This window comes from Vicugna pacos, chromosome 12, assembly GCF_048564905.1.
Source record: "Vicugna pacos chromosome 12, VicPac4, whole genome shotgun sequence".
In the NCBI taxonomy this organism is placed as follows: Eukaryota; Metazoa; Chordata; class Mammalia; order Artiodactyla; family Camelidae; genus Vicugna; species Vicugna pacos.
Genome location: NC_132998.1, coordinates 12,447,851 through 12,471,311, shown reverse-complemented (window position 1 = coordinate 12,471,311; position 23,461 = coordinate 12,447,851). Strand labels below are relative to the sequence as shown.

The 23,461-nt window shown below is 53.6% G+C and overlaps 1 protein-coding gene across 3 annotated transcripts; it reads left to right on the top strand.

The window, feature by feature from the left end:
• The first annotated feature begins 649 nt into the window (after positions 1–649).
• ASIC1 (acid sensing ion channel subunit 1) lies at positions 650–21,760 on the top strand. Of its 3 annotated transcripts, XM_072973915.1 has the most exons (13): positions 650–1,011; positions 1,575–1,767; positions 3,433–3,438; positions 16,677–16,760; positions 16,912–17,065; positions 17,688–17,815; positions 18,111–18,261; positions 18,639–18,695; positions 19,163–19,316; positions 19,748–19,839; positions 20,347–20,426; positions 20,519–20,623; positions 20,779–21,760. In XM_072973915.1, the coding sequence occupies exons 1-13, from the start codon at positions 650–652 to the stop codon at positions 20,881–20,883; spliced, it is 1,671 nt and encodes a 556-aa protein (XP_072830016.1). In that variant the 3' UTR covers positions 20,884–21,760. The 3 variants fall into 3 exon arrangements, with proteins under 3 accessions (XP_072830016.1, XP_006203018.1, XP_072830015.1); XM_006202956.3 differs by lacking the exons at positions 650–1,011; positions 1,575–1,767; positions 3,433–3,438; positions 16,677–16,760 and adding an exon at positions 13,534–14,344 and having other exon boundaries at positions 16,915–17,065; XM_072973914.1 differs by lacking the exons at positions 650–1,011; positions 1,575–1,767; positions 3,433–3,438; positions 16,677–16,760 and adding an exon at positions 15,379–15,536 and having other exon boundaries at positions 16,915–17,065.
• The last annotated feature ends 1,701 nt before the right edge of the window (positions 21,761–23,461 follow it).

Below are 23,461 nucleotides of genomic sequence, written 5' to 3'. Positions count from 1 at the left end.
CCGCGCCCCCCCACCTCTGTGCATCCACCTCGGGCTGCCCTCCACCCCCCAGCCCAAACATGCACACACACAGCCTGCGCCTTTTGAGAACTGGAGACGCCCCCAGGTGAGGACTAAGGCTGGGCCCCTCCCCAGTTCCCTGGGAGGGGGGTTTTCTGGCCCATGTTTAGCTCACAGGGGCCAAAGTCCAGTCCTGGGGACACCTCTGACCAGGAACTCCTGACTCAGGGTTCAGCCCATCTGGGGGAGTTTTCGTCTCCAGGATGGGGTGGACATTCCTGTCCCAGAGTGACCCCACATCTGGAGGGAACTCCTGTGCCTTGCCTGTGGAAACATTGGGACTTCCCTCTCGTCCTCGGATGACTACATCTGGGGTCTCCCCTAGCCTGGGAAGCTTCCCTGGGCCAGTATTCTTTTGGCCTGAGCTGACCCCTAGTCCCTGCACTTGGAGGAACCCTCTTCTGGGAGTGTGTCCCCCAGGCAGCCACCTCTGGGCTTGCACACCAGAGACGTCTTCTGCCCCAGAGGCAGTGACCTCTGGAGATGGGGATTCCGGATGGACACATTTGGAGGGATGCCATGTGTACTCTCATCCCAGGACATTGACAGACTCCCCCACCCCTCTTCCCCCAGGATCCCCTCAGCCAGGATGGAACTGAAGGCTGAGGAGGAGGAGGTGGGTGGCGTCCAGCCGGTGAGCATCCAGGCCTTCGCCAGCAGCTCCACGCTGCACGGCCTGGCCCACATCTTCTCCTACGAGCGGCTGTCTCTGAAGCGGGCACTCTGGGCCCTGTGCTTCCTGGGCTCACTGGCTGTGCTGCTGTGTGTGTGCACCGAGCGTGTGCAGTACTACTTCCACTACCACCACGTCACCAAGCTCGACGAGGTAGCTGCCTCCCAGCTCACCTTCCCTGCTGTCACACTGTGCAATCTCAACGAGTTCCGCTTTAGCCAAGTCTCCAAGAACGACCTGTACCACGCTGGGGAGCTGCTTGCCCTGCTCAACAACAGGTGGGTGGCTCCCACCCATCCCGGCTCCCAGCCATCCCGTTAGGGTGTCTCCTCTCTAACCCACCATACAGCCCCCCCAAACCTGCCACTGACAGCCAAGAAATTGGGGTACTGCAGAGCACTCGATTAAGGGCATCCAATCTCTGATGCCAGCACAGTTCAGAACAGCTCTGAGCTGTGAGACGTCATCTCCCTCTCTTACCCTCTCTGGAGTGAACTTTTCCCACCCTCCTGCCACTATGTCTCCATTTTCTCCTCACTTGGAGGATGGGGGTGAACCATCTTTAAAGGGTATAAACTATAGTATAAAAGCCATAGTTCCTGCCCTGATCTCTCTGCTCACCCCACCCTCACCCATGTGTTCAGATGCCCAGCCCGGGGCAGCTACTGCACATCCTCTGTCTTCTCAGACCGCACAGGGCAGGTCTTCTAGGCACGCCCAGCTCTCCTTCCATGCCTCTGCCCAGGGCTGGATGCTGCCCTCCCCCCTGAGGTTGGGTGTGGGACATTGGAGGCCAAATGGAGGCAGGAACTGAAGTTCCTACTGGACCCCGGGGCTCCAGGTATGAGATACCGGACACACAGATGGCAGATGAAAAGCAGCTGGAGATACTGCAGGACAAGGCCAACTTCCGCAGCTTCAAGCCCAAGCCCTTCAATATGCGCGAGTTCTACGACCGTGCAGGGCACGATATTCGAGACATGCTGCTCTCCTGCCACTTCAGGGGGGAGGTCTGCAGCGCGGAGGACTTCAAGGTGGTGAGTGAGTCCCCTGGCTGTGTGGGGTGTGAGTCAGCCAGGCCCCAGAAGAGGAGGAGACTAGGAGCCAGCGGGTTTCTGGGGAGGAAGTTGTGTGTCCTTGGGGTTTGCTTCTGGCGGGAGTAGACTTTGTTCAGCTCAGGGGCACATTTGCTCAGCCTCAGCCTTGTGTCCATGATAGCAGGAAAGAGAGCCCACAGTGCACAGGTTTGCACAAAAGCACACACAAGTGCATGTGCACTGCACGCACGCATACACACGCACACACACACAGAGCCTGGCAGGGCCCAGACCCCATCAAGCTTACGTTCTGGGCCACAGGTGTCAGAGCTGGGGGGAAGGGGGTGGCGGATAAGCTGCAGCCCTGTTACTCAAAATGATGTCCGAGGACCATCTCCTGAGAGCTTGAAAGAAATGCAGGACTTTGCCATCCCACTTCCCAGACCTAATGAATCAGAATCTGCATTTTAACAAGATCCCCAGGTGATCTGGATTAAAGTTTGAGAAGCACTGTGAAATATGGGAAGTAAGGGAAGCTTTCTTTTAAATAGCTGGACAGTCAATTCTCTCTGTGCCACACCCGACCCCCAACCATTACATACACACATACACATGCATACTGTGTGGTTGGGTTCCCCCTGTTCTAGCCCACAGAGTCAGGGTCTGGGGAAGGTGAGATGATTTAGGGAACACAGTCATGGCTGAACTAGAGACTCTCTTTGCTTCTCAAAATGGAGATGCCCCACAGATACTCACCCCCCACCCCCACATACCTGGGGCTGCCTCAAAGCTAGCACCCCAGAGAGGGTTAGAGGACCTGACTGGCATCTCTTGTGACAGGTGATCTTGGGCAAGTTATACAGATTCCTGGGCGGTTAGAATCAGACAGAGTCTAGAAAGGGACCAGAGGACCTGGAGCCATGTATGAAAAATAATACCAAATGTGAGGATGATGCTTGGAAATCTTCAAAATGCTTTCTAGGCTCTCCTTCAATCCCCCAGGGTAAATAGTCATATTAGCTCTATTTCACATGTGCACAAGCTGAGACAGAGAGGTGGGATGAGTTGCCCGAGCTCACATAGCTAGTTAGTGACATTCTCACAATTAGAACTCATGTCTTGTTAAATCCCAGTGTAGTGTGCTCTTTCCATTAATATTGCTAACCCTGGAGTCATCACGTCCACTTTCAATTCTTAGCCATTGCTCTTGAAAACGTGATCTCCCCTAGGACTCCCTTGCTCTCCATGCCTGCCCCGGATTCTCCACTGTTTGATCCTCCCGTTTTCTCCCTGCCCATGTTCTCCCACACTTGCTTGCTTCCTCCTTAGCATTATGGGAGCATGAACTGCATTTGTTTGTGTAGAAAGGTTGAAGCCATGGTCATGCTTGGTTTTTCCCTGCTGAGGTTACACAAGACTTCCCAATCTCTTTAAGCCCTGCTCTGAGACCAGTTTCATGGGCCTTTGTCAATCCCGCTGGACAAAGGTTCCATGACCACAGTTTTTGCTTATCCAAGCTCATAGCGAGCTTAGTGTGATGCAGGAACCATTTTCTTTACACTTTTCCTTCCTCAAAACAGGAGAGGCCTGGATTCCCCAGAGCCCAAGACCAAAGGGCTCCCAGGCTCACCAACTACGTTTCCAAGGGTAGTAGAACTGTAGGTGAAGGTGGACGTGAAAGCCAGAGCCCTCCTCCTCTCCAGTATACCCAGCACACAAGCAGGAGGGACCATCAAGAAAGACAGAGAAAACTCTTTAGGTTAAATGGTTTGTAGTGTTTGGATGAGGAAGGAAATTGCTTGGCTCAATCTGAGAAGGTGCTAAGGCACAAAGTAGGTGTACAATTAATTCATAGAAAGTGTAAATTTGAAAAAAAAAAGAAACTGTACAATTGAGGTTCCATTTGTCCTCATGTCCAGAAAGATTTGAAGTGATGATGCTAAGACATGTTTGGTTCATGGAAATGAAGATGCTGAAATGTGATTGGTCCGGGTTGCCTGAGGGACAATCCTAAGCAGTCAGATGGAGATATGATTGGTTCACAAAGTTCTGGAGCAACTTGAGTTCTTCCTCTTGATGAGGGAGGGATACATGGCTAGGAGCCTGCAGTCCCAACACCGAAACTTCTTGGTTCTGGGTTGTCAGGGAGGACCAAGTTTTTGCTGTTTCAAAGACCTAACCATGAATCTAGCTGGACCCAAACCTCTCATACCTCCTTTCTTCTGCCCTCTTAGGTTGACCTCCCTGCCAGCCCCTTTCCATTCTGCCCATGGGGATGTTCCTACACAGACGGGAGTCTGCTTCTGAGTCCATGTCGGACATCTCCCTGGTGGAGAAGAAAGGCGCTGGCACTCTCCCCCAGCTCCTTGGTCCTAACAGGCACAGACACTCCTTGTCTGATGCTCCACTTTCTCCTTCCTCTCTTTGGTCCTGTAGTTAACATCTGCCTCTCCACCCTTGCTGGTCTCTGCTAGGCCAAGAGGCATGTGTCTAGCCCCTGGACAGATGAAGCACTTATAGATCTGTCTATTGGGTCAGAGCCTTGGGGAGACCATCTTGGCATCTTCTGCTGCCTTGAGAGCAGAGTTTCTCAACTGAGGACCCAAGGCCAGCTAGTGTGCACGAGCACATGTGAGCTCTTCTGCAGGTTCCAAGGGCAACCCTCATCCAACAACAGGAGCCCTGCTCCTGGAGGACAGTGCAGGGGGCATAGAAAGGGCATCCTCTGGTCCCTTAGAGTCCTCAGTTCCCCTGGAAGGGGGTCTGCACGGACAAGCATTCCTCCCAGATGTGCTTCTGAATCCAGCCAACCTCAAGGCATGGACTGGTGGTCACACACTGTTTGACCAGGTCCATTCCCCAGCTGTGGCTGAGTCAGCTTGGGAGAGTGGGGGGAACATGGGAGAAATGGGTTCAGAAAACCTTTGGGACTAAAGAGGCAGAGGGTGATGGGGAGAGTATCCCATGGCAGCCTGGTTGGGTAGGACTCAGTCGCTGTCTCCCGAGCCACCAAAAGAGCTACCACAGATCCACTTACAGGTCTCCTGTTCCCTGGCCTTCTCTTTCCCTTCCTGGTAGGGTGCTTGGTTGCCAGGGCAACAGGGTCTGAGACTCCACTCTCCCACCCCATCTTAAGGCCAGTCAGGCCAAGGCAGGGCAGGAGTTCCATGGAGGGGGCCAGGGGGCCGCAGCTGTCTGCTGGTGGCTGGATGGGGGCCGGGGGAGTGAGCACAGTCGCAGCTGGTGCCAGCCTCCAGCTGCACCTTATCTGTCCCTGGCAGTGGGAGCGCCGATGTGGCTAGAATGCTGAACAGCATCAAGGGGAGGGGGCTGGCAGATGGTGGCCCAGTCTGCCCTATGCCACCCTCCTCCTCCAGCTGAGACCCAGAGCCTTTGCCTGGGGCAGAGAGAAATGGGAATTCATTTCTGGACCCTGCAAGAGAAGGAATGGGAGGTCAGAGAATGGAAACCCCAGGGGTGGGTGTGCAGTGGGACAATATTCTCTCAGGACAGGATGGAATTTGGGGACAAAGGTTAGGGGGACAAGAATCCCTGAGGGGACCCTGGAGTGGGGGCAGGGATCTCCCAAAGGAGAGGTTAAGTGAGAGCGGTGGGCACAGAAATCCCCCAAGTTTCTGGAAGGGGGCAAGAATCTTCTGGAGCACCTGGGGGTGGTGAGATGCTGATATAAAAGATGGGTGATCCTGGGACCCAGAGGGTGGAGGGAGAGGTCTTAAAACAAGCAAAGCCAGGGATGGCAGGTCCCAGGGAGAGCCAGCCCTAGTGATGGGAGCTTCCTTATCCTGAGCTGGCTCTGCCCCTTCACTGACACCCCTCACCCTCCACACCACCCCACAGCAGCTCAGACCAGGAGTCCCTGGCAGGGGCCTGACCTGACCTTACTACCCAAGTCTGTTCCCTCCAGCTAGGGAGGGGTTGGAGGGGCTGCAGAGGGAGAAGCCTTGCTCTGACTGCTATGCACCCAGAGAGGAAGGAGGGCCACTGGGCTACCCTACCCAGAGGCCCAGCGGTCTTTGTGGTGGGGGTTGCGGACAGGGGAGCATGCACGGATTGCAGAGGGACAGGAAAGGCTGGAGCGAGAGGCTTTTGGAAGAGGGGCAGCCCGCCCTAGGTGTTCTTGGATACCTCCTCTAGCCTTATCCTTCCCATCTCTCCCTCCCTCCCTCCCTCAGGTATGCCTGAAACTGGGAGGGAGACTAGAGTAGAGCCAGCTGCAAGAATCCAGGGCACCCTTCAGTTGGGTCTCTCTCCCTCTCTCTCACGAAAGCACACAGACACTCACAAACATCCCTTGGGTGACTCAGTTTCCTCTCTCACCTCCTTCCTCTCCTCCCCTCCATCCTTTGCCATGTCTGACTCCGCCCCTCTCCCAGATTGCTGTCAGCTAAGAGGCTACTATAAGTTAATTGATCTCAGGCTGTTGGCTAAAGTAATAGGCAATTGATGTCAGTAAGTGCCTCTGGGGGTGGAGCCGAAAGTGGAGGGCTGGAGAGGAGCAGGGCTTCCAAGCCTGGGCTTTCTCCTGCCCCAGCCTGCAGAGAATTCAGCGGTGGGGGGGCTGCTTCACCCAGTGTGCATCCAGGAAGCAGAGGGGGAGGCCCGTGGGGAGATCCGAACGTTTCTGCGGCGGGTGGAGGTTGCTTGTGAACATGCTTCCATTTTGTGGAAGGCAATTTCAATTCTTGGGGGATGGTGAGGGAGACATTATTAGGCATAAGGGGCAGGGGTTGGGAGAGTCAAACTCCATTGGATTCATTCCTGACAGAGACCCTGGGAAGTGCCAGGCCCCGGGTTGGGCATGGGCATCAGACCCTGTCCCTGCCCTCAGGGAGCTTAGAATCACCTGCAGTACCCAGCGAGTGTGGAGGTGGTACTAACGGGAGCTGCATGGCTTTGGAGCAGGGAGTCACATGCCAGAGATGAGGATCCTCCACGTCTAGGTTTTCGAGCTCCTATGAGTTCTTGTAAAGAAAACCCTTTCTCACTCCTCTCATCTGCACCCTCTCGATGTGGCTTCCGGGAGGCCTGGGAGGTTGGGCTGTGTAGCAAGTGTTGTGTGTCTTTTATTAGTGTGTCGCCTCCCCAGGCTGCCAGGCTGCGAGCATCCCTAGGGGAGAGACTGCTGCAGTGGCCTTGACCATGGACAGCAGCCAACTGAGGCTTCCTCACCACACACTGCATGTGTGCCCCAGGTGTGCCAGCACACATGTGCACCTCGGTGTGTATGTCTGAGAGTAGGACAATGTGGACATGGACTAGGGTGTGAGGGGGACATGGGCGGATGTGCGTGCGGGCACACGCAGCTTGCTTCCTGTGGCTGCGGGGAGAGCTTGTGTGCAGGCAAACCCCTGGTCACAGGTGGAGCACATACCAGCAAAATTAATCTCTTTCAGTCATGCCTTGCAATTTATAAATTCCCTTTAGCTCCTATGATCCTCATAATTCTCGGGGGCAGGAAGATGTTAATATCTTCATTTGAAAAATGAGGAAACTGAGGCTCAGAGGTGTTATGTGACTTGCCTGAGGTCACACAGCTAGTAAATGCCAGAGTGGAACCTTGACTTCAGATCTTCTGAGCTGAGGTTCTTTGTGTGTGACCATAGGAACGGGAGTGTGTGTGGCAGAGAAGGGTGCCTGCTGTCCAGCTGCCCATGCTCTGTAAAGAAGCAGTGTGGTGAGGCAGGAAGGGAAAGAAGAGGTGCAAAAGAGAAGACACCCAGCTTCGGGTTGAGGACACCAAGTCTTTTGACTCCTCTGGCACTTCAGTGCACCATTTGGCCAAGTCCCAACCTTCGATGCACCTACCACTTGCTTCCTCCACCAGGCTCTATCAGAGGAAGTCACACGACAGGCCAGCTTGGAATCACATTTTGTTCAAAATCAGCATCCTTAAATGGGCCTGCAGTGCTGCCTGGCAACCCCATTGTGTTTTCCTGGTCAACTTGCTCTCCCCAATGATTACTGTAAATTTCTCCACTTTTCTCAAACCGACACCCCTGCTTGCCCCTCTCTCACCCTCAGCAGATGACGTTGCCTCCTGCTTCACAGAGAAGATAGAAGCATCCACAAAATCTGCCCTCTCCTCTGGGTCCCCACCCCCTGAGGGAAACATCCATCTTACCTAGGCTGAAATCGCAACCTGTTCTTTCCATCTGATCTCCCTCCTTTATAGCCAGTCTCTCCCTGTCCAGCGGAACCTTTCTGTGGACACTGAAACATACTTAAGATTCTCCCATCTTAAAATGCATGGGATACATGACGGCTCACATGTATCGACCACTTACTATGTATCAGGCTTTAGGTTAAGATAAAATCCCCAAAACAAACATCTCTCACCTCCAAAGTCCCTTCCAGCTCCCACACTATCTCTCTGCTTCTTTTCTTAGACAGAATTCTTAAAAGTGATGTATGTGTTCCAGAGTCTCCATTTTCTCATCTCTGCCTCACTCTCTAATCCTCCCCAGGCCACCTTCCTCCCCTGGCCCCAGCACTTCACCAAAATGGTTCTCGCTAAGGCCACTAATGACCTCCATGTTTCCAAAACCTGCAAACATTTTCTTGTCCCTGAGCTCTCAAAAAACATTCAGAATGGTTGACCACCGCCTCTTTTTGGCCTGATTCTCTTTTCTGACAACCGTACTGTCTTGATTTTCCTCCTTCTGTCTCTTTGCCAGTTCATCCTATTCCTCTTGGCCATTAAATACTGGCGCTTCTCAAGTCTCAACTCCAAGCATTCCTCTTTTTTTAAATCATGAAGCTGTGATTTAATGGTCTAGTGTGATGAATTTTTCATTAGTATATTTTTACATTGGTGTATATTACAATGTGAAATTTTACATATTACATCAGTAGATATTTACATTAGTATAAAAGTGTAAAACATTTCCAGTGCCCCAGAAAGTTCCTTTGGGCCCTTTCCAAGTCAATGCTACCACACAAGAGTTAACCGCCATTCTGACTTCTGTCAGTATAGACAATTATTACCAGTTCTCGAACTTCCTGGACTATATGTATCCTCCACACAGTATATACATTTTTGTGTCTGTCCTTTTTTGGGGGGGTCATTAGGTTTATTTATTTATTCTATTTTATTTATTTGTTTATTTTTAGTAGAGGCACTGGGGATTGAACCCAGAACCTTGTGCATGCTGAGCATGCACTTTACCACTGAGCTATACCCTCCCCCGTGTCTGTCTTCTTTTGCTCATGATTATATCTGTGAGATTCAGTCTCATATGTAGCAGTAATTAGTTCTTTTTCAGTGCTGTGTAGTATCTCACTATATAAATATAACATGCTTTTTTAAAAAAAAATCCATTCTGCTCTTGCTGGACATTTGGATGGTTACTAGTTTTGGGCTGTTGTAAATAAAACTACTATGAACATTCCTGTTCATGTCTTTCGGCTGACATATGCACTTATTTCTCCTGGGTATATAACTAGGAGCTGTGGTTAAGTCACAGGTTAGGATTCTGTTTAGCTTTAGTAGATGCTGCCAAATAAGGCCTTTTTTCTATCTGTCTTTTTAAAAAAACTTTATATTCTGTTCTTGGGTAGTCTCATCTTCACTCGTGACTTTAATTGCCAGCTACACACCAACAACTTCCAAATGTATATCTCAGCCCAAACTCTCTCCTCTTAGCATCAGCCCCAGTGGCCAGTTTCTCACTTGGCATCTCCACTTGGATGTCCCCATGGCTTCAGGAAACCTGCACGTGCAAAGCCAAATTCATCATGTTAGCTCCCAAACCCATCCTGTGCTTGTGCTCCTGAGCTAGTGAGCCACTCGCTCACTTATGCACAGTAGAAATCATCCCTGACACTCTGCCTCCCTCACTTCCCTTAACAGGTGTGCCAGTGTTGCTTCCTAAACATCTCTGCTCTATCCCCCGTTCCAGGCCGCCCCACCACTCCATATGTCCCCTGGACTGTGGCAATGGCTTCCTAGCAGATCTTTTGGAACCCCTCAGGGTCTTCCAGGGTGGTCTCTTCAAAACACTGCTCTCATCGCTTGAAATCCTTCCATGGGAAATGGGACCAGAATCTTTACCTGGCCTTCAAAGCCCTAAGGGGTCTGGTCCTGCCTGCTCTCCAGCCACATCCTCTTCCTCCTCCCAGCTCTCCCCTCGGGGCCTTTGCACGACTCTGTTCTCTGGAATACTGCCCCCCCCCCCGCCGCCATGTGCACCACAGACCTTTACCTACTTTCTCCTCCTTATTCTTTAGATTGCATTGCAAACATCACTTCCTCAGAGAAGCCTTCCTGGATTCCCCAGGCTGGGTCAGACCCCCTGTCATTCACCCCCAGGGAACCATATTTTTTTCATAGCATTTATCAGAGTTTGTAATTAAATATTTATTTTTTGATTTTTAAAAGCCAATGGCCGTCTCCCCCCAGATAGTAAGCTCCACCAGGGCAGGAGGCCAGTCCTTTATTTGTTCTCCCGTGTCCTCAGCATAGAGATACTCAGTAAATAAGTGACGGGTAAGTGACAGGATGGAGAGGAAGGAAGGGGTTTAGAGAGGGATGCCCTACTTCTAGTCTCAAGCCCACTACTTGCTCTCCATGTCATCATGCCTCAGTTTCCTCATTTGTCACATGGAGTGAAGTTACTCAAACCTGCTTATTTCACCAGGTTGTGTACGGATCCCATGAGACATCAACTGAAAAGCATGAAACATTCCACAAATGTAAGGGGTGGTGGGAGTTCAGAAAGATGTGGAGAAAGTCAGAAACCACTGAGTGGTCACACACAGCTTAAGAGAGGTACTGGGTAGGAAGGGACATGGGGAAGGGTCTCATCCTTGGACAGAGGGTTCAGAACTGAGCTTGTTCTGCAAGTGTGTCTGCCTGGGCACTTCTCCTGGGACCCTCTGTGTATGCTCGGGGGTCTGCATGGGCTGCTTAATACTTTCCTCACCTCCCCATTACTGTGAAAAATGTGGACTTGTCTACTGGAACCAGATGAGGTAGGAGAGAATGTTAAGAGAATGGAGGAGGGAGGAAGAGCAGTTCGTGTGTGTGTGTGTGTGTGTTCACTGCCCACAACAGGGCTGTGTGTCTCCATGTAGTGATGTGTAGTGTGTGCAGTGTGGGTCTTTATGTCGGTGTCGGGGAAGAAGTGTCCAGCCATGCCAGATTTGCTGTCCTCAAGCTGTCCTAGGTGTGTGTGCCCTTCAGTCTGGTGAGACTGCACACTAGGAGCTTCCCTGCCTTAATTTCTTCCCTCTGGAAGTCCAGTCTACTTCCCCTTCCAGGAAGGCTGGAGGAGGGGAGCAACGCCCTCTAGTGGGTGTGGAACGCATGGGCAGCTGCAGCTTACCTAGCCCAAGCCTTCTGGCCCCACCCCTCAACCCAAGTCTGGAACTCACCTCTGAAACGCATCCTGGGGATGTGCCAAGCCCTCCAACAGCTGAGGTCTGATAGGCAGGAAGGAAATGCACACGGGACAGGAAACAGAAAAGGAACCCATGGATTCACACAGGAGAAGCCCGAGGACGACAGCTGAAGGTGGAAGGTCTCTCTTCTCTGCAGGGACTTAAACCTCTGGCTGCCCTGGGTGTTCCTGGTCTTTTTCGGCTCCTATTTCTCCACGTGGTCCCTGAGTCCAGCTCTTTCATTCTCACAGTTCCTGTCCTTAAGGAGCTACGGATCACCACTCATGCCCGAAGGGACTTGAGCAGAACTGGACCCTGGGTGCTCCCTGGGTGGGGCACTAACTATGCCCTGTCGAGTCAGGAAAGGCTTCTTGGAGGAGGTAACATGTGAGTAGGGTCTTGAAAAATGAGTAGAAAATCTCCAGATGGAGTCCAGGGAAGGTATGGAACTGTGGATGAGCCTAGTGTATCTGGAATAGGAGGACACAGTGGCTGGATGCTGGGTGCTGGACTGGGTCGGGTATAGGAGGAGGAGTGGGGAGGTGAGACTGGAGGGTAAGTTGCCAAGACCTTGTAGGTCCAGGGTGGAGAGCACTGTATTTTACCAAGAGGCACTGGGGAGTGAGAGAGGTCTTTAAGCAGAAGAAAGGTCAGAATTACATAGCATGGGCTAAAGGTGGAGGAGAAACTGCAAGGAGGCGGGGAGTTAGGCAGACCAGTTGGGAGGCAGTTGTTAAGGCAAAAGAGGAGTAGGCCAGTCTGAGGGCAAGGGCATAGGGATGGAGAGGGGCCAGATCTCTAAGGCTGCTCTTCTTCTGGGGCCTCTGTGTCCCTGGCAGCAAAGCTGAGGCCAAAGGTCCCACATCAGTCAGTTCCGCTAGAACCTGGCACCCTGCCTGGCATCCCCAACACACTCCAGGGTCTCTGCATGCAGATGGAGGAGGGGAGATGTGGGGAAGCAGGGAGGGAGGGAAGAAAAGGAGGGGGAAGGAACCCGGGGCTGTGCGATGGTTAAGGACTGGAAAGGCCCGAGGAGACTGTCCAAGCCCCACTGCTCCTCCAGCCCTGCAGAGGGAGGGTTAATATTACTCCACCTCCCTCCCTCCCTTCTTCTCCTCCCCTCAGGTCACCTTCTAGGCCCTGGAGACTTGACTGGTGGCTCAAGTTCCTCAACCAGTGGCCCTGGGTAATCAGAGCACATCAAGTGGCTGGGGCCCTGGGGGCAGGGACTGATGAATTGGAGCAAAGGGAGCCTCAGAGACTGAGGGGCTGGGGGCATCTGCGAGGCTGAGGGTTTGGGGGTACTCCAGGTTGGTGCCCCACACTCCCTGCCTGACCCAGGAGCCTGTCTCTGTTCTGATCTCAGTTTCTTCCACCCACCGAAAGAGAATTCCTCGAACTGCTCTCCTGGACTGTTGAGGGTGGGTAAGCTGGGAAGGGGAGTGGTGATCTGCCAGGAAGATTTTCAGCTGTAAGAGACAGGGTCCCTCCCCCAGTGCCGGGAAGTAGCCATAAATGAGTCTGTGGTCAGTAAGAGACCTCTTCTAATGGAACCTGGGCTGCCCCCCAAGCCACAGAAGAGAGTGAGTGGAGGATGGGAAAGTGACCGAAGTGCAGCTCAGCATGGGGGAGGGTGCTGACTGGAAGAGCCAGGGGTCAGGGGGTGGAGAGAGGGTAAATGGTGACAGGGATGGCTGGAGGGAAATTTAAGGTCAAGGGAATGATTAGGGGTTCAGGGGAATTAGGGGTTCAAGAAGTAACTGAAAGTAAATTGGGGTCAGCACAGTGCTTGGAAGAGGACTGAGGTTCAAAGGAGTAACAAGAGGGGATCTAGGGTGTAAGGGTGTATTGAGAGAATTGGGTGGTCAATGAAATAATTGTGGAGATTATGAGTTAGGGGGATTGGAGAAGAATTTAGGTTTCAATTAGAGGTGCCAAGAGAGTGTAGGGGCTCAGGTAACTCAGAGGAATGACTGGACCAGGTGAGAACGAGGGAGAGGAGGCTCAGGGACTCGAGGCTCAGGTGGGAGGAGAGGGAGCCTGAGTGTGTGTGTCTTGGGGGAGGAGCAGAGACAGTTGCTGGTTGAAGTCATCGTGGTAGTGACAGCAAAGGCTTCTGCTAGGTCCCATCTCACCCGGAGAGGTGGGTACCAGGAGCCTCTGGGCTTTTCCAGGGTTTCCACTCCATCCTTGATTCTCCCTGTCCTGCTCGAGCTGGTGACCGGAAAGGGGCTCTGGCCCTCCTCCTCTCCATCAGCCTCCCTTTCCCACCGCCATCAATTATTCATCAGCTCAGATACCCGCCCTCCCAGGCAGGGCAGGCTGGTCCTCCTCTCCTCTCCATGCCCCGCCTCCAGCTCAGCCACACAGCCACCGAGGCCCTGGCGAGGGAGGACGGCCAGCTGGGCAGCAGAGACCTGGCAAAAGGACTGGGTGGCTGGCCCTGCCGGACCCTGCCTAGGATCACATCTCCTTCCCCTTCTTCTTCCAACCCCCCAGTGCCAAGAAGGCCCTGGAGAAGATGCCCATCCAGATCTTCTGCTCTGTGTCATTCTCCTCTGGAGAGGAGGTCCCGGGGCCCTTGGGAGATGTTTTGGGTCCCCACCAGCGGCAACAGCGGGACAACTCAGAGTCAGAAGAGGAAGAAGAGAAGAAAAAGGAGACAGAGAGGAAGGAGGTTGGAAAGGGGGATTCACCGATGGACTTAGTGGCCTTCGCCAATAGCTGCACCCTCCATGGCGCCAGCCACGTCTTTGTGGAGGGGGGTCCAGGGCCGCGGCAGGCCCTGTGGGCAGTGGCCTTTGTCCTGGCGCTGGGCGCCTTCCTGTGTCAGGTAGGGGATCGAGTTGCCTATTACCTCAGCTACCCACATGTGACTCTGCTAGATGAAGTGGCCACCACGGAGCTGGCCTTCCCGGCGGTCACCTTCTGCAACACCAATGCCGTGCGGCTGTCCCAGCTCAGCTACCCTGACTTGCTCTACCTGGCCCCCATGCTGGGGCTGGATGAAAGTGATGACCCCGGGGTGCCCCTTGCCCCGCCAGGGCCCGAGGCTTTCTCTGGGGAGCCCTTCAACCTGCACAGCTTCTACAATCGCTCCTGCCACCGGCTGGAGGATATGCTGCTCTATTGCTCTTACTGCGGGGGGCCCTGTGGCCCTCACAACTTCTCAGTGGTGAGTGGGGGCCCCTGCCCAGCATGGCCCCCCAACACTGTCTGCCATGGCTCTCCCTGACTGTCACCTCCTGGGGTGGGGACTGGGGCTGGTGGCTGTTCTGCCCCTCCCGGATCGCACCTGGACCACCCACCCTCTGTGACATGCCGCAGAGAGGCCTGGTCAGGGCTCACCTGGGAGCCCCAGGGTCTGGAGCTGGCCTGCTATTTCCACAACTGGGCCAATACTGTTCTCCATGTTAGAACTTGAAACACATAGTTGGTAATTAGTTGCTGCCCTGAGGCCCCTGGTGTCTGCCTAAATATCCTCCAGCATCTCCAGCCCTTTCCCAGACTGCCCTGTGATCCTCAGGGTCAGGACCTTACTCTGTCTCTGCGGTCAGCCTTTGATCTGATGGTAGGTTTCTATGCCTGGTCTTAACGATTTGGACTATCACCCCTGGACTGAAACTGGGACAGGTGCCGCCTGGTCTCTGGAGGTGCAGGAGGGTGTGGAAGGGAGGCAGAGGGGTGGGGATATCCCTCTCTTCTGCCCTCCACACCCCTGTCAGCAGCTCCTACAGCAGGGACTTCATTGTATCCTCTTGTGGTCTTCCTGTGCTCCTCCGACTGTGTGTGTGTATGTGTGTGTGTGTGTGTGTTTCTGAGGGAGGATAACAGGCCTCCTCTAAATCCTCCCCACTTCCCCCCAGTCTGTGTGGCCAAGGACCCTCTTCCTAGGGAAGGGAAGCCCTCATTAGGAGAGTCTCGGGCCTTCCGTGCAGGAGGACCAAGGGTCACCCTGTCCTCTCTCCAGTTCTGCTTCCAGTTCTATCTGGCCTGACTCCTCTCCTGTCCCCTCCAATTGCCAGATGCCAGGTCTTCCCTCCCTACACACCCGTCTCTCAGTCCCTCACCTCCTCTCTAGAGCAGGGGAAGGTGGGTGTCATAATATTAGTGCATTGTGGGCTGACTGCAGACAGACAGGGACCTGGAGGTTTTGGCTACTGGGCCTCAGGCTGGGCGACAGAGGAACATGGGACAAGGAAGGGGTCAACCCCGCTTCCTCAGGACCTAAGGGTAGAGCAGACACTTCTCCTGAAGAGCCACCAGGTGGCAGCAGCAGTACAGCAGTCAGCGGCACAGCCCTGTGAGCAGCACAGGGCTGCAGCTCCCAGCCTGCCTCAGCCACTGGGAGTCCCTCACATCCCCAGGTAGAGGGCAGGCATGGGTGTGTGTCCAGTCTGGAGTCTGTGGCTAAATGCCACAAAACCTGGTAGTGGGGCTGGGGGATTAGGCGTTTTCTCTCTACTTCGTGTCTGGACCTCACCCACAAAATTGGGGAGAGCTCTTGTTTTCTCTCCCAGAGGTGGGGGGAGGAGGCTGTTACAAGAAGGGGGAAGAGGGCAAGGACTCTATTACCTAGTAACATCCACAACCCCCCCCCACCACCATCTGCTCCAGTCCAGCCTGACACTCTGTCTCTCTTTCTCTGGGCTGTGTCTGTACTTACCTTATGACTTGCTTTGTGGACTTTGTCACCATCTAGCAGTAGTAAAAGCACACTCACCCATTTGTGGGAACTTGGAGGCATTCTGGGAGGCTGCAGGGAAAAGGCCGTAAAGAATTGGTTCACTCTTCTCTTTGTAGCTGTGTAATCAGAGCTGCAATAACGGCTGCTCTGCGGCATGAGGTGTGGGGACTGCCCCCAGGGCTTAGATCTCTTCTGCAGCCCTCATAGTTCCGCACAAGCATTGCCAAACATGCCAGGTCCTGGATGTTCATGGCAACTGGGTCTACTTTCAGGTTCTGGTGATAATGGAATAATGATGGGCAAAAGGGTCTAGTGGCCAGAGTGAACTAAAAAGCTTAGCCTGGGCTCTGGGAGAGCAGGCTTTCAGATGCCTGGGGTGAAATCCCAGGAGAAGAGAAGGTCTGTCTCAGAAGGCCCTGGGCCTGTGAAGAGGGGCCCAAGGAGGGACCAAGGGTATGTCAGTGATAGGATCCAGATGAAGGAGGCGTGGATGTTAGGGTCCCAGCAGGGAAAAGATTACCACTTGGATAGTTTAACTGAAAAGACTGCAACAAAGGGGCTGTTTATAGAGCTGTGGGCAGAGTTAAGGAAACCAACGAGGGGGGCTGAGGCACCTAGAAATAGTGGGAAATTGTCACATTCAGGCTCAAGTAGCACAAGGAGGCAACAGGGCTCTGCAGGGAGCCCTCTCAGCAGGATTTGTAGTCATGGAGGGTCTAAGTCACCACCAGAACACTCACAGATAAATACCCTGATCTCTCCCTCCTTCTTTCCTCTGATCCTTTACTGATCCCTCTCATTGGTCAAACCCAACCCGAAGCCCATCGAGGTGGCAAAGGAGCACAGGCAGTGCACCTCACAGGGGTCAGCTTTCCAGAGCACAGAGCAGGGCAAAGGGACGGGAATGGACAGGAAGGAGGACAAATGGAGAATGGGCTGCTCAGGAGGGGTCATTCCTGAAGGGTTGAGACTCCACCAGCTGGAGGGGTCCGGAGTCAGTCCTTGCTGGGCAGGGGGTGCTGGCAGGACTCTCAGGCTCTCCACTCTGCCCCCACCAGGTCTTCACACGGTATGGAAAATGCTACACGTTCAACTCTGGCCGAGATGGGCGTCCACGGCTGAAGACGATGAAGGGTGGGACAGGCAATGGGCTGGAAATCATGCTGGACATCCAGCAGGATGAATACCTGCCCGTATGGGGGGAGACCGGTATGTCACCTCTCTCAGGGGCCCCTCCCCATGGCTCCAGGGCTTAGCCTCTGCCAGGGGACTCCCGGGCTCTACTGTGGGCCCGGGGCAGGATCTGGGCTCTTCCCCGCTTCCTCCCAGCAGCTCGCCATCTCCATCTCCGACTCTACCTGCCTGTCACACTCACATTTCTCCAGCTCCCCCTTCCAGGCTCAGTTACTCTCCAAGGTAACCAGCCATCCCTTTCCATCCATGGCCGCCACTCACTCTATAAATAACTCCCTCTCTTCTTGGGCTGCCTACCGTCTGTCTGGTCTCAGGGGCCTTGGGGCAGAGAGAGGTGGGGGAGAAGGGAGGAAAGGAAGGGGAGAAATAGAGAACGTCTGAGAAAGACTATGAAACCCCGAGATGCGTAGCTGAAACCAGGTAAGAAAAAAGTGTGTAGGCTGCAGGGGTCATCAGGGCAGCATGGGGATGGTGAATCCAGAAGGAGGCTGGGGATGGGTAGGGCCCCTGGACTAACTACCTTCCCCCAGCCCGAGTGTATGGTTTGGTTCTCTCAGGAGAGGTAGGATGCCCTCGGCTCTGAAGGAGGTTAGGGAGTATGAAGCCCTCCCAACACAGACCCCTCTCATTCCCATAGATGAGACGTCATTCGAAGCAGGCATCAAAGTGCAGATCCACAGTCAGGATGAACCTCCCTTCATTGACCAGCTGGGCTTCGGCGTAGCCCCAGGGTTCCAGACCTTTGTGGCCTGCCAAGAGCAGCGGGTGAGAGGGCCACAGGAGGCTGGTCCCACCCAGGGTCGGGGTTGGGGGTGTCAAGATGGCGTGGAGGGCCATCAGTATTGGGACGGCCAGGTGAGCGAGGGCCTGGGTAGCCATCTGACTAGTCAGAAGCATGAATGTTCTAATGGACGGGAATGCTCTGTAAACTCTGAGACCCTCAGAGGCTGCAGAGGGAGAGGGGGCAGAACTCCTGAGTTCTGCGTCTTGTCAGAGAATTCCATCAAGGTGACTTGGGGAGAAGTCCCCACACCCCCCAGCTCCCCGGCTCTCCCAGCAGCTCATCTACCTGCCCCCGCCCTGGGGCACCTGCAAAGCTGTTACCATGGACTTGGATTTCTTCGACTCCTACAGCATTACCGCCTGCCGCATCGACTGTGAGACACGTTACCTGGTGGAGAACTGTAACTGTCGCATGGTGCACATGCCAGGTCAGGCTCCAAAGTTCCAAACAGGGTCCTGGGGCCCCTCAGCCTGCACTGCCCCTGACCAGCTCCCCATGTGTATCAACCTTATGCCACTGTACAAGCAAGACCAGCTGGCTTCTCCCCACTCCAGTTCTAGCCTCAGCCTGTACCCATATGGCTCTTGCCTCTCTGACCTCAGTTCCTGCCTGGACCCATAGGGATGGTGAGAAGGGTCCAGGATGGATGGCCTAGGGGGTGGGTCACCTCCAGGACAGACTGGGGACCAACTATTCCTATCCTTCCATCTTCTCCCAGCCTCCAGCTTCTAGGCCTTTCGTACTACCACTGTCACAAGACCCCTTTAATCTCCATCCTGCACCACTGTCTTTTCTCCTCTATAGGGGATGCCCCATACTGCACTCCAGAGCAGTACAAGGAGTGTGCAGATCCTGCTCTAGGTGAGCTTCCCTGTCCCGGGAAGTCCAGGGGGAGGGAAGGAGGTGCTGTCAGCCATATGCATAGGGGTTTCAAAGCAAGCTCCTAGAAGCTTCAAATAACTCCTGGATCAGGCTTCACCTGAACTCTCCTATATCTGACTTTAGCGATGCTGGAAATGGCACCTTTTATTGGTCCCTATGAAAAATGAACAGGGGTCATCTGGGAGGGGTGGCTCTTACCTGCTCTCATCAGCACCCCAGCTGGTTGACCCCAGAGGGCCCTGAGAGAATGAGATATAGGATTAAGAAATATCTGTGGGGAGGCTGGATGCAGATCAGCACAGGTAGGCAAAGGGCTGAGGTGAAGGAAAAGTCAAAAAAAGAGAAGAGGGCCCAGGGTTCCTTTTGGCAGGGCCAGGATGTGTGTGTTGGGAAGGTGCTGGCAGAGGGGCACCACTCAATTAGCACCTCTCACCTGGCTGGCACAGACTTCCTGGTGGAGAAGGACCAGGAGTACTGTGTGTGTGAAATGCCCTGCAACTTGACCCGCTACGGCAAGGAGCTGTCCATGGTCAAGATCCCCAGCAAAGCGTCAGCCAAGTACCTGGCCAAGAAGTTCAACAAATCTGAGCAGTACATAGGGTAAGGGCTCTGACTGTGTTGGATCCTTGGGTTGGGACTGGATCCTTGAGTATGGGCGGGCTCTGATGGAGACCAGCAGACAGGAGCAAATTGAGATAATATGGAGAAGGCAACCAGAATCTGGGGTGGGCATGGAGGGAAGACCAAACCAGAACAAACGGGGGAAGTGCCTCTTTCTCTTTCCTCCTCTGTCTCCATCCTCATTGCTGTAACTGGGATCACCTCACAATTGCTGGTGTGCAGAATGTCTTTTCAGTTATACCATCACATTTAATCCTCACAACAACTTTAAAAGGCAGGTACCCCATCAGCATCTCGTCTTATGGATATGGGGACTGAGATTCAGAGAAGATAACTTGCTAAGGTCACCCAGCTAGTAAGGGTCAGAGATGTGACTTGAACTGAGGTCTCCTCTCCCAACCCCTTTGCAGGGAGAACATCCTGGTACTGGACATTTTCTTTGAAGTCCTCAACTATGAGACCATTGAGCAGAAGAAAGCCTATGAGATTGCAGGGCTCCTGGGTGAGCTGCTGATGGCACCTGTTCCCTTCCCATGCTGTGGACATGGTGTGACACCCTGCCACCCAAATCAGGCTGCTTACCTCTGTCCTCCAAGGTCTCCTCCCCTGCCAGCCCCAGGGGCCTTCCCCCAAACTCTGTTGTCTTGGTATGTGGTGGGGGAGAGTACTGAGCCTTCTCTTAGGGCAAAGTGAAAGAGACAGGCACAACTGGGGACAAATGGGAGACTATTTCATATGCCCTTGAAAAATTTCCCAGAGAATAAGAGTGTTGGGGTATTTTGCAAATAGTTACTTTTTCTGAATAATACCAGTTCATTTTAGAAAAGTAGAAAAATGGAGAAAACCATAAAGAAGAAAAAAAAATCCAACACACAGAATCACTTCTGTGCTCCTTCTGTAATGAAGGTTGTCAGTCCTTTTGTAAATACGACTTGCCTGTCCCTGTCCCAGCGAGTTCTGCCGCTCCCACTGTCTTGACCCCACTGACCTCCTTGTGCCCACCCCATAGGTGACATTGGGGGCCAGATGGGGCTGTTCATCGGGGCCAGCATCCTCACGGTGCTGGAGCTCTTTGACTATGCTTACGAGGTAAGGGGGGGCGGGGGCGCCTGGGCGGGGCCCCAGGAAGGGGCGGGGTTCCAGCCTACCTACCCACCCCCGCCCCCTCACCTCCCTCCCAGGTCATTAAACACAAGGTGTGCAGACGAGGGAAGTGCCAGAAGGAGGCCAAAAGGACCAGCACGGACAAGGGTGTGGCCCTCAGCCTGGATGACGTCAAAAGACACGTGAGGGAGCAAGAGGGGCGCCCTCCGGCCCTATCCCTTCCCCGACCACCCTAGGACCATCCCCCTTGCCACCTTTTCTCCTTTGCCTCCCCCATGCCCCAGCACCACCTGTGGCCCTTCCGATAACCAGTCCCTGTCCTGTGCCGTTCCCCCAGAACCCGTGTGAGAGCCTCCGGGGCCATCCTGCCGGGATGACGTACGCTGCCAACATCCTACCTCACCATCCGGCCCGAGGCACTTTTGAGGACTTTACCTGCTGAGTCCCGCAGGCCACTGTACCAAAGGCCTAGATGAGGAGGGCTAGGAGAGCAATGGGGGCCCCCAGCTGCCCCCTCACATCTGTCCTGGGGACTTACTCCCTGCTTCCAAGGCAGCCCCCTACTCCCAGGCAGTCCTTTCCTCTTGTCTGTGGTGAGGAAGGAGTCTTGACCATAGAGTCCTCTCCCTGCCTCTATTCCCATTTTTTTTTTTAAACAAAACTAATCTTAAACAGAAACTAAGAAGAGAGAATGGGGCAAGTGACCTCAGGCTGCCCCTCTCTGCTCCATGCTGCCTCCCACAGCTCCCAGCCTAAATTCTGTCTGTCTGTCTGACTGTCATCTGAGTGTCCGCCTACATTCTGCTGCCACCAGTCACCAAAGCCCCCTCCCATTAGGGGTTGGAGGGGGATCCTAGGGGTCTGGAATTTGGCCCCAAACCAGAGAATGTACCTTGAAGGGGAGGGCTAGTGGGAGGGGCTTGCCCAGCCTTAAGAGACCCTGTCAGCCAAGTGACTCCCCCAAACCCAAGTCTCCAGGCAGGAACCCTAGTCCATGTCACTTCTCCGCTCCCCCTCACCACCTCACACAGTGTGAAGTCTCTAGGGAGGTGGGGGTGGGGGATCCCCTGAAGAAGTGGAGATGGGGACAAGATATGGCCCTGGTGCTGTAGGCCACATCCTGATACCTACAAGATCACCCCCACCCCAGAGCTGCTGCAAATATGTCTCAAGAGGCAGCCCTCCTCTACCATTCCATAAAAGATCCAGCTGGTTGGCTTCCAGCTCAGGGAGAGGGGCACTAGTGCCTAACCTCACTGGTCCCTCTCCCAGGGGCTCCTGCAGAGGGCCACATCCATAAATTTTCTTATGGAACTCTCCCAAGTCCCCTTCTGAAACTTCATTTGCTCCTCTCAACAACCTCATCTGCATTTTCTATTTCTATATGATACAGACTCTATATTGCTATATCTCTGTATATACTTTCCCCTGACTCTGTCTCTGTCCCACCTCCTCTTGTCTCTAAGAACCATCTTCCCACCCCAAGCTCCCTTTTCTGTGTTTCCACCTCCTCCCGGTCTCTGAATGCCTTCGCCTGTATAAAGAGTTGGACTCTCCCCTGGTGTCTGTACTGTGTACATACATCCCTCTAAGAAGCACAAGGAGACGACACGCGCATTGTAACCTTCGCACTGTCTCGGTGGCGACATAAAGGAAGCTGTGAATTACAAGCTCTGCCTCTTTCTGGCCTCACCCTTTCCCCACACCCTAGGCACCCTTTACCCTCCCTGCAGCCTTAACATTCCCTCCCCTGCTCCATCCACCCCAATGCCCTTTGCCTGGCTGACTGTGGCCTCCCCAGGAAAGGGGGTTGTACAGAAAGAACCCCCACCCATGGGATGGAGATCTGCTCTGCACACTAAGTCAAGGATGGCAGAGACAAAGGGAGCTGTGGATTGGTGACTCCTTCAGCTGAAGTAGTGGGGTGCTGATAGGCAGAGGCTGAGGTCTTCAGTCAGTGGCCTTTCCCCCTTTTGGGGTGCCCAGGCCTGTTTGCTCACCTAATACCCAAGCCCACTACTTATAGTTTCTGGTAAGGTACGGTTTGGTAGAAGGAGGAAAGAGACATGCCTAGAGGGGAAGTTGAAAGCTCCACTGTTTGTCCCTCCCTTCCTACCTTAATGAGAAACCGGTAAGGTAGAGGACCTGCCATACCCTGTCCACCAGGCACTCCTCCCACACCAGAGCCCTGCCCCTTCTCTGGCCTTCTTGTCCAGCTAACCCCAGAACAAGACCTGTGGCAGGCCACCTGTGCATTGGCCTGGAGGTAGAGAGTTAGGCTATAGAATCTTTGGGAACTCTTGGTTCCTGGGAGTTCCTTAGACATCAGACCTCTCTGGAGGGAAGCAGGAGCAAGGCCAAACGGTGTGCACTGGATGGGAAACAGCAGGCAGGGCTGTGGGTGACGCATGCCTCTGGTCTAATAAACTGGGTTCAACCAACTCCTCTTCAGTGTCATTCTTCTCTTATTTGAATAGTATTTAGCTCTTCCCACTAAAAGTGCCTAGAGCTGAGCTTGACTTGTGGCCAATCAAGGGAGGAGTAAGTGGGCGGGAGTAAGTGGGGTCCTCCTGGGATGGGACAGGCTATCACACCAGGAATGGTTTGAACCACTGAGCAGGGAAAGAGGAAGAGGTCAAAGGTAACAAAGATCCCAAAGAGAAGTCCTAGTACAAAAGATTCTTTGGAGCTGGGGCATAATAAACTTAAAATCCTTAAGCAGGTTAGGTTAAAGGTCAGGGGAAAAGTTGGGTTGAAGTTGTCGCCTGCGGTGGTTACTGAGGCACTTTATCTGTGAAATGAGCTCCCGGCTACGAGCCAGAAGATCTGGATTCTAGGTTTCAGCTTTACTGCTAACTTGTTGGTTAACTTTGCCAAGTCATTTACTCTCTTGAGTTCACCTCTCCTGTTCGTAAAATGGAATAAACAGTGCATTCTCCTATTCAGCCCTCTGGGCTTTGAGCAGGAAGAGAAGGAAACGAAAAGCAATCAAGCGCTATGGAAAGCTAAACGCACTGCGC

What these genes read in the sequence shown, in the direction of transcription:
- ASIC1 (XM_006202956.3), top strand. Translation starts at nt 13,691, where the DNA reads ATGCCCATCCAGATCTTCTGCTCTGTGTCATTCTCCTCTGGAGAGGAG. An exon ending in TGGCCTGCCAAGAGCAGCGG is followed by an intron (nt 17,816 to 18,110) that starts GTGAGAGGGCCA and finishes CTCTCCCAGCAG; the next exon opens with CTCATCTACCTGCCCCCGCC. An exon ending in TGAGATTGCAGGGCTCCTGG is followed by an intron (nt 19,840 to 20,346) that starts GTGAGCTGCTGA and finishes CCCACCCCATAG; the next exon opens with GTGACATTGGGGGCCAGATG.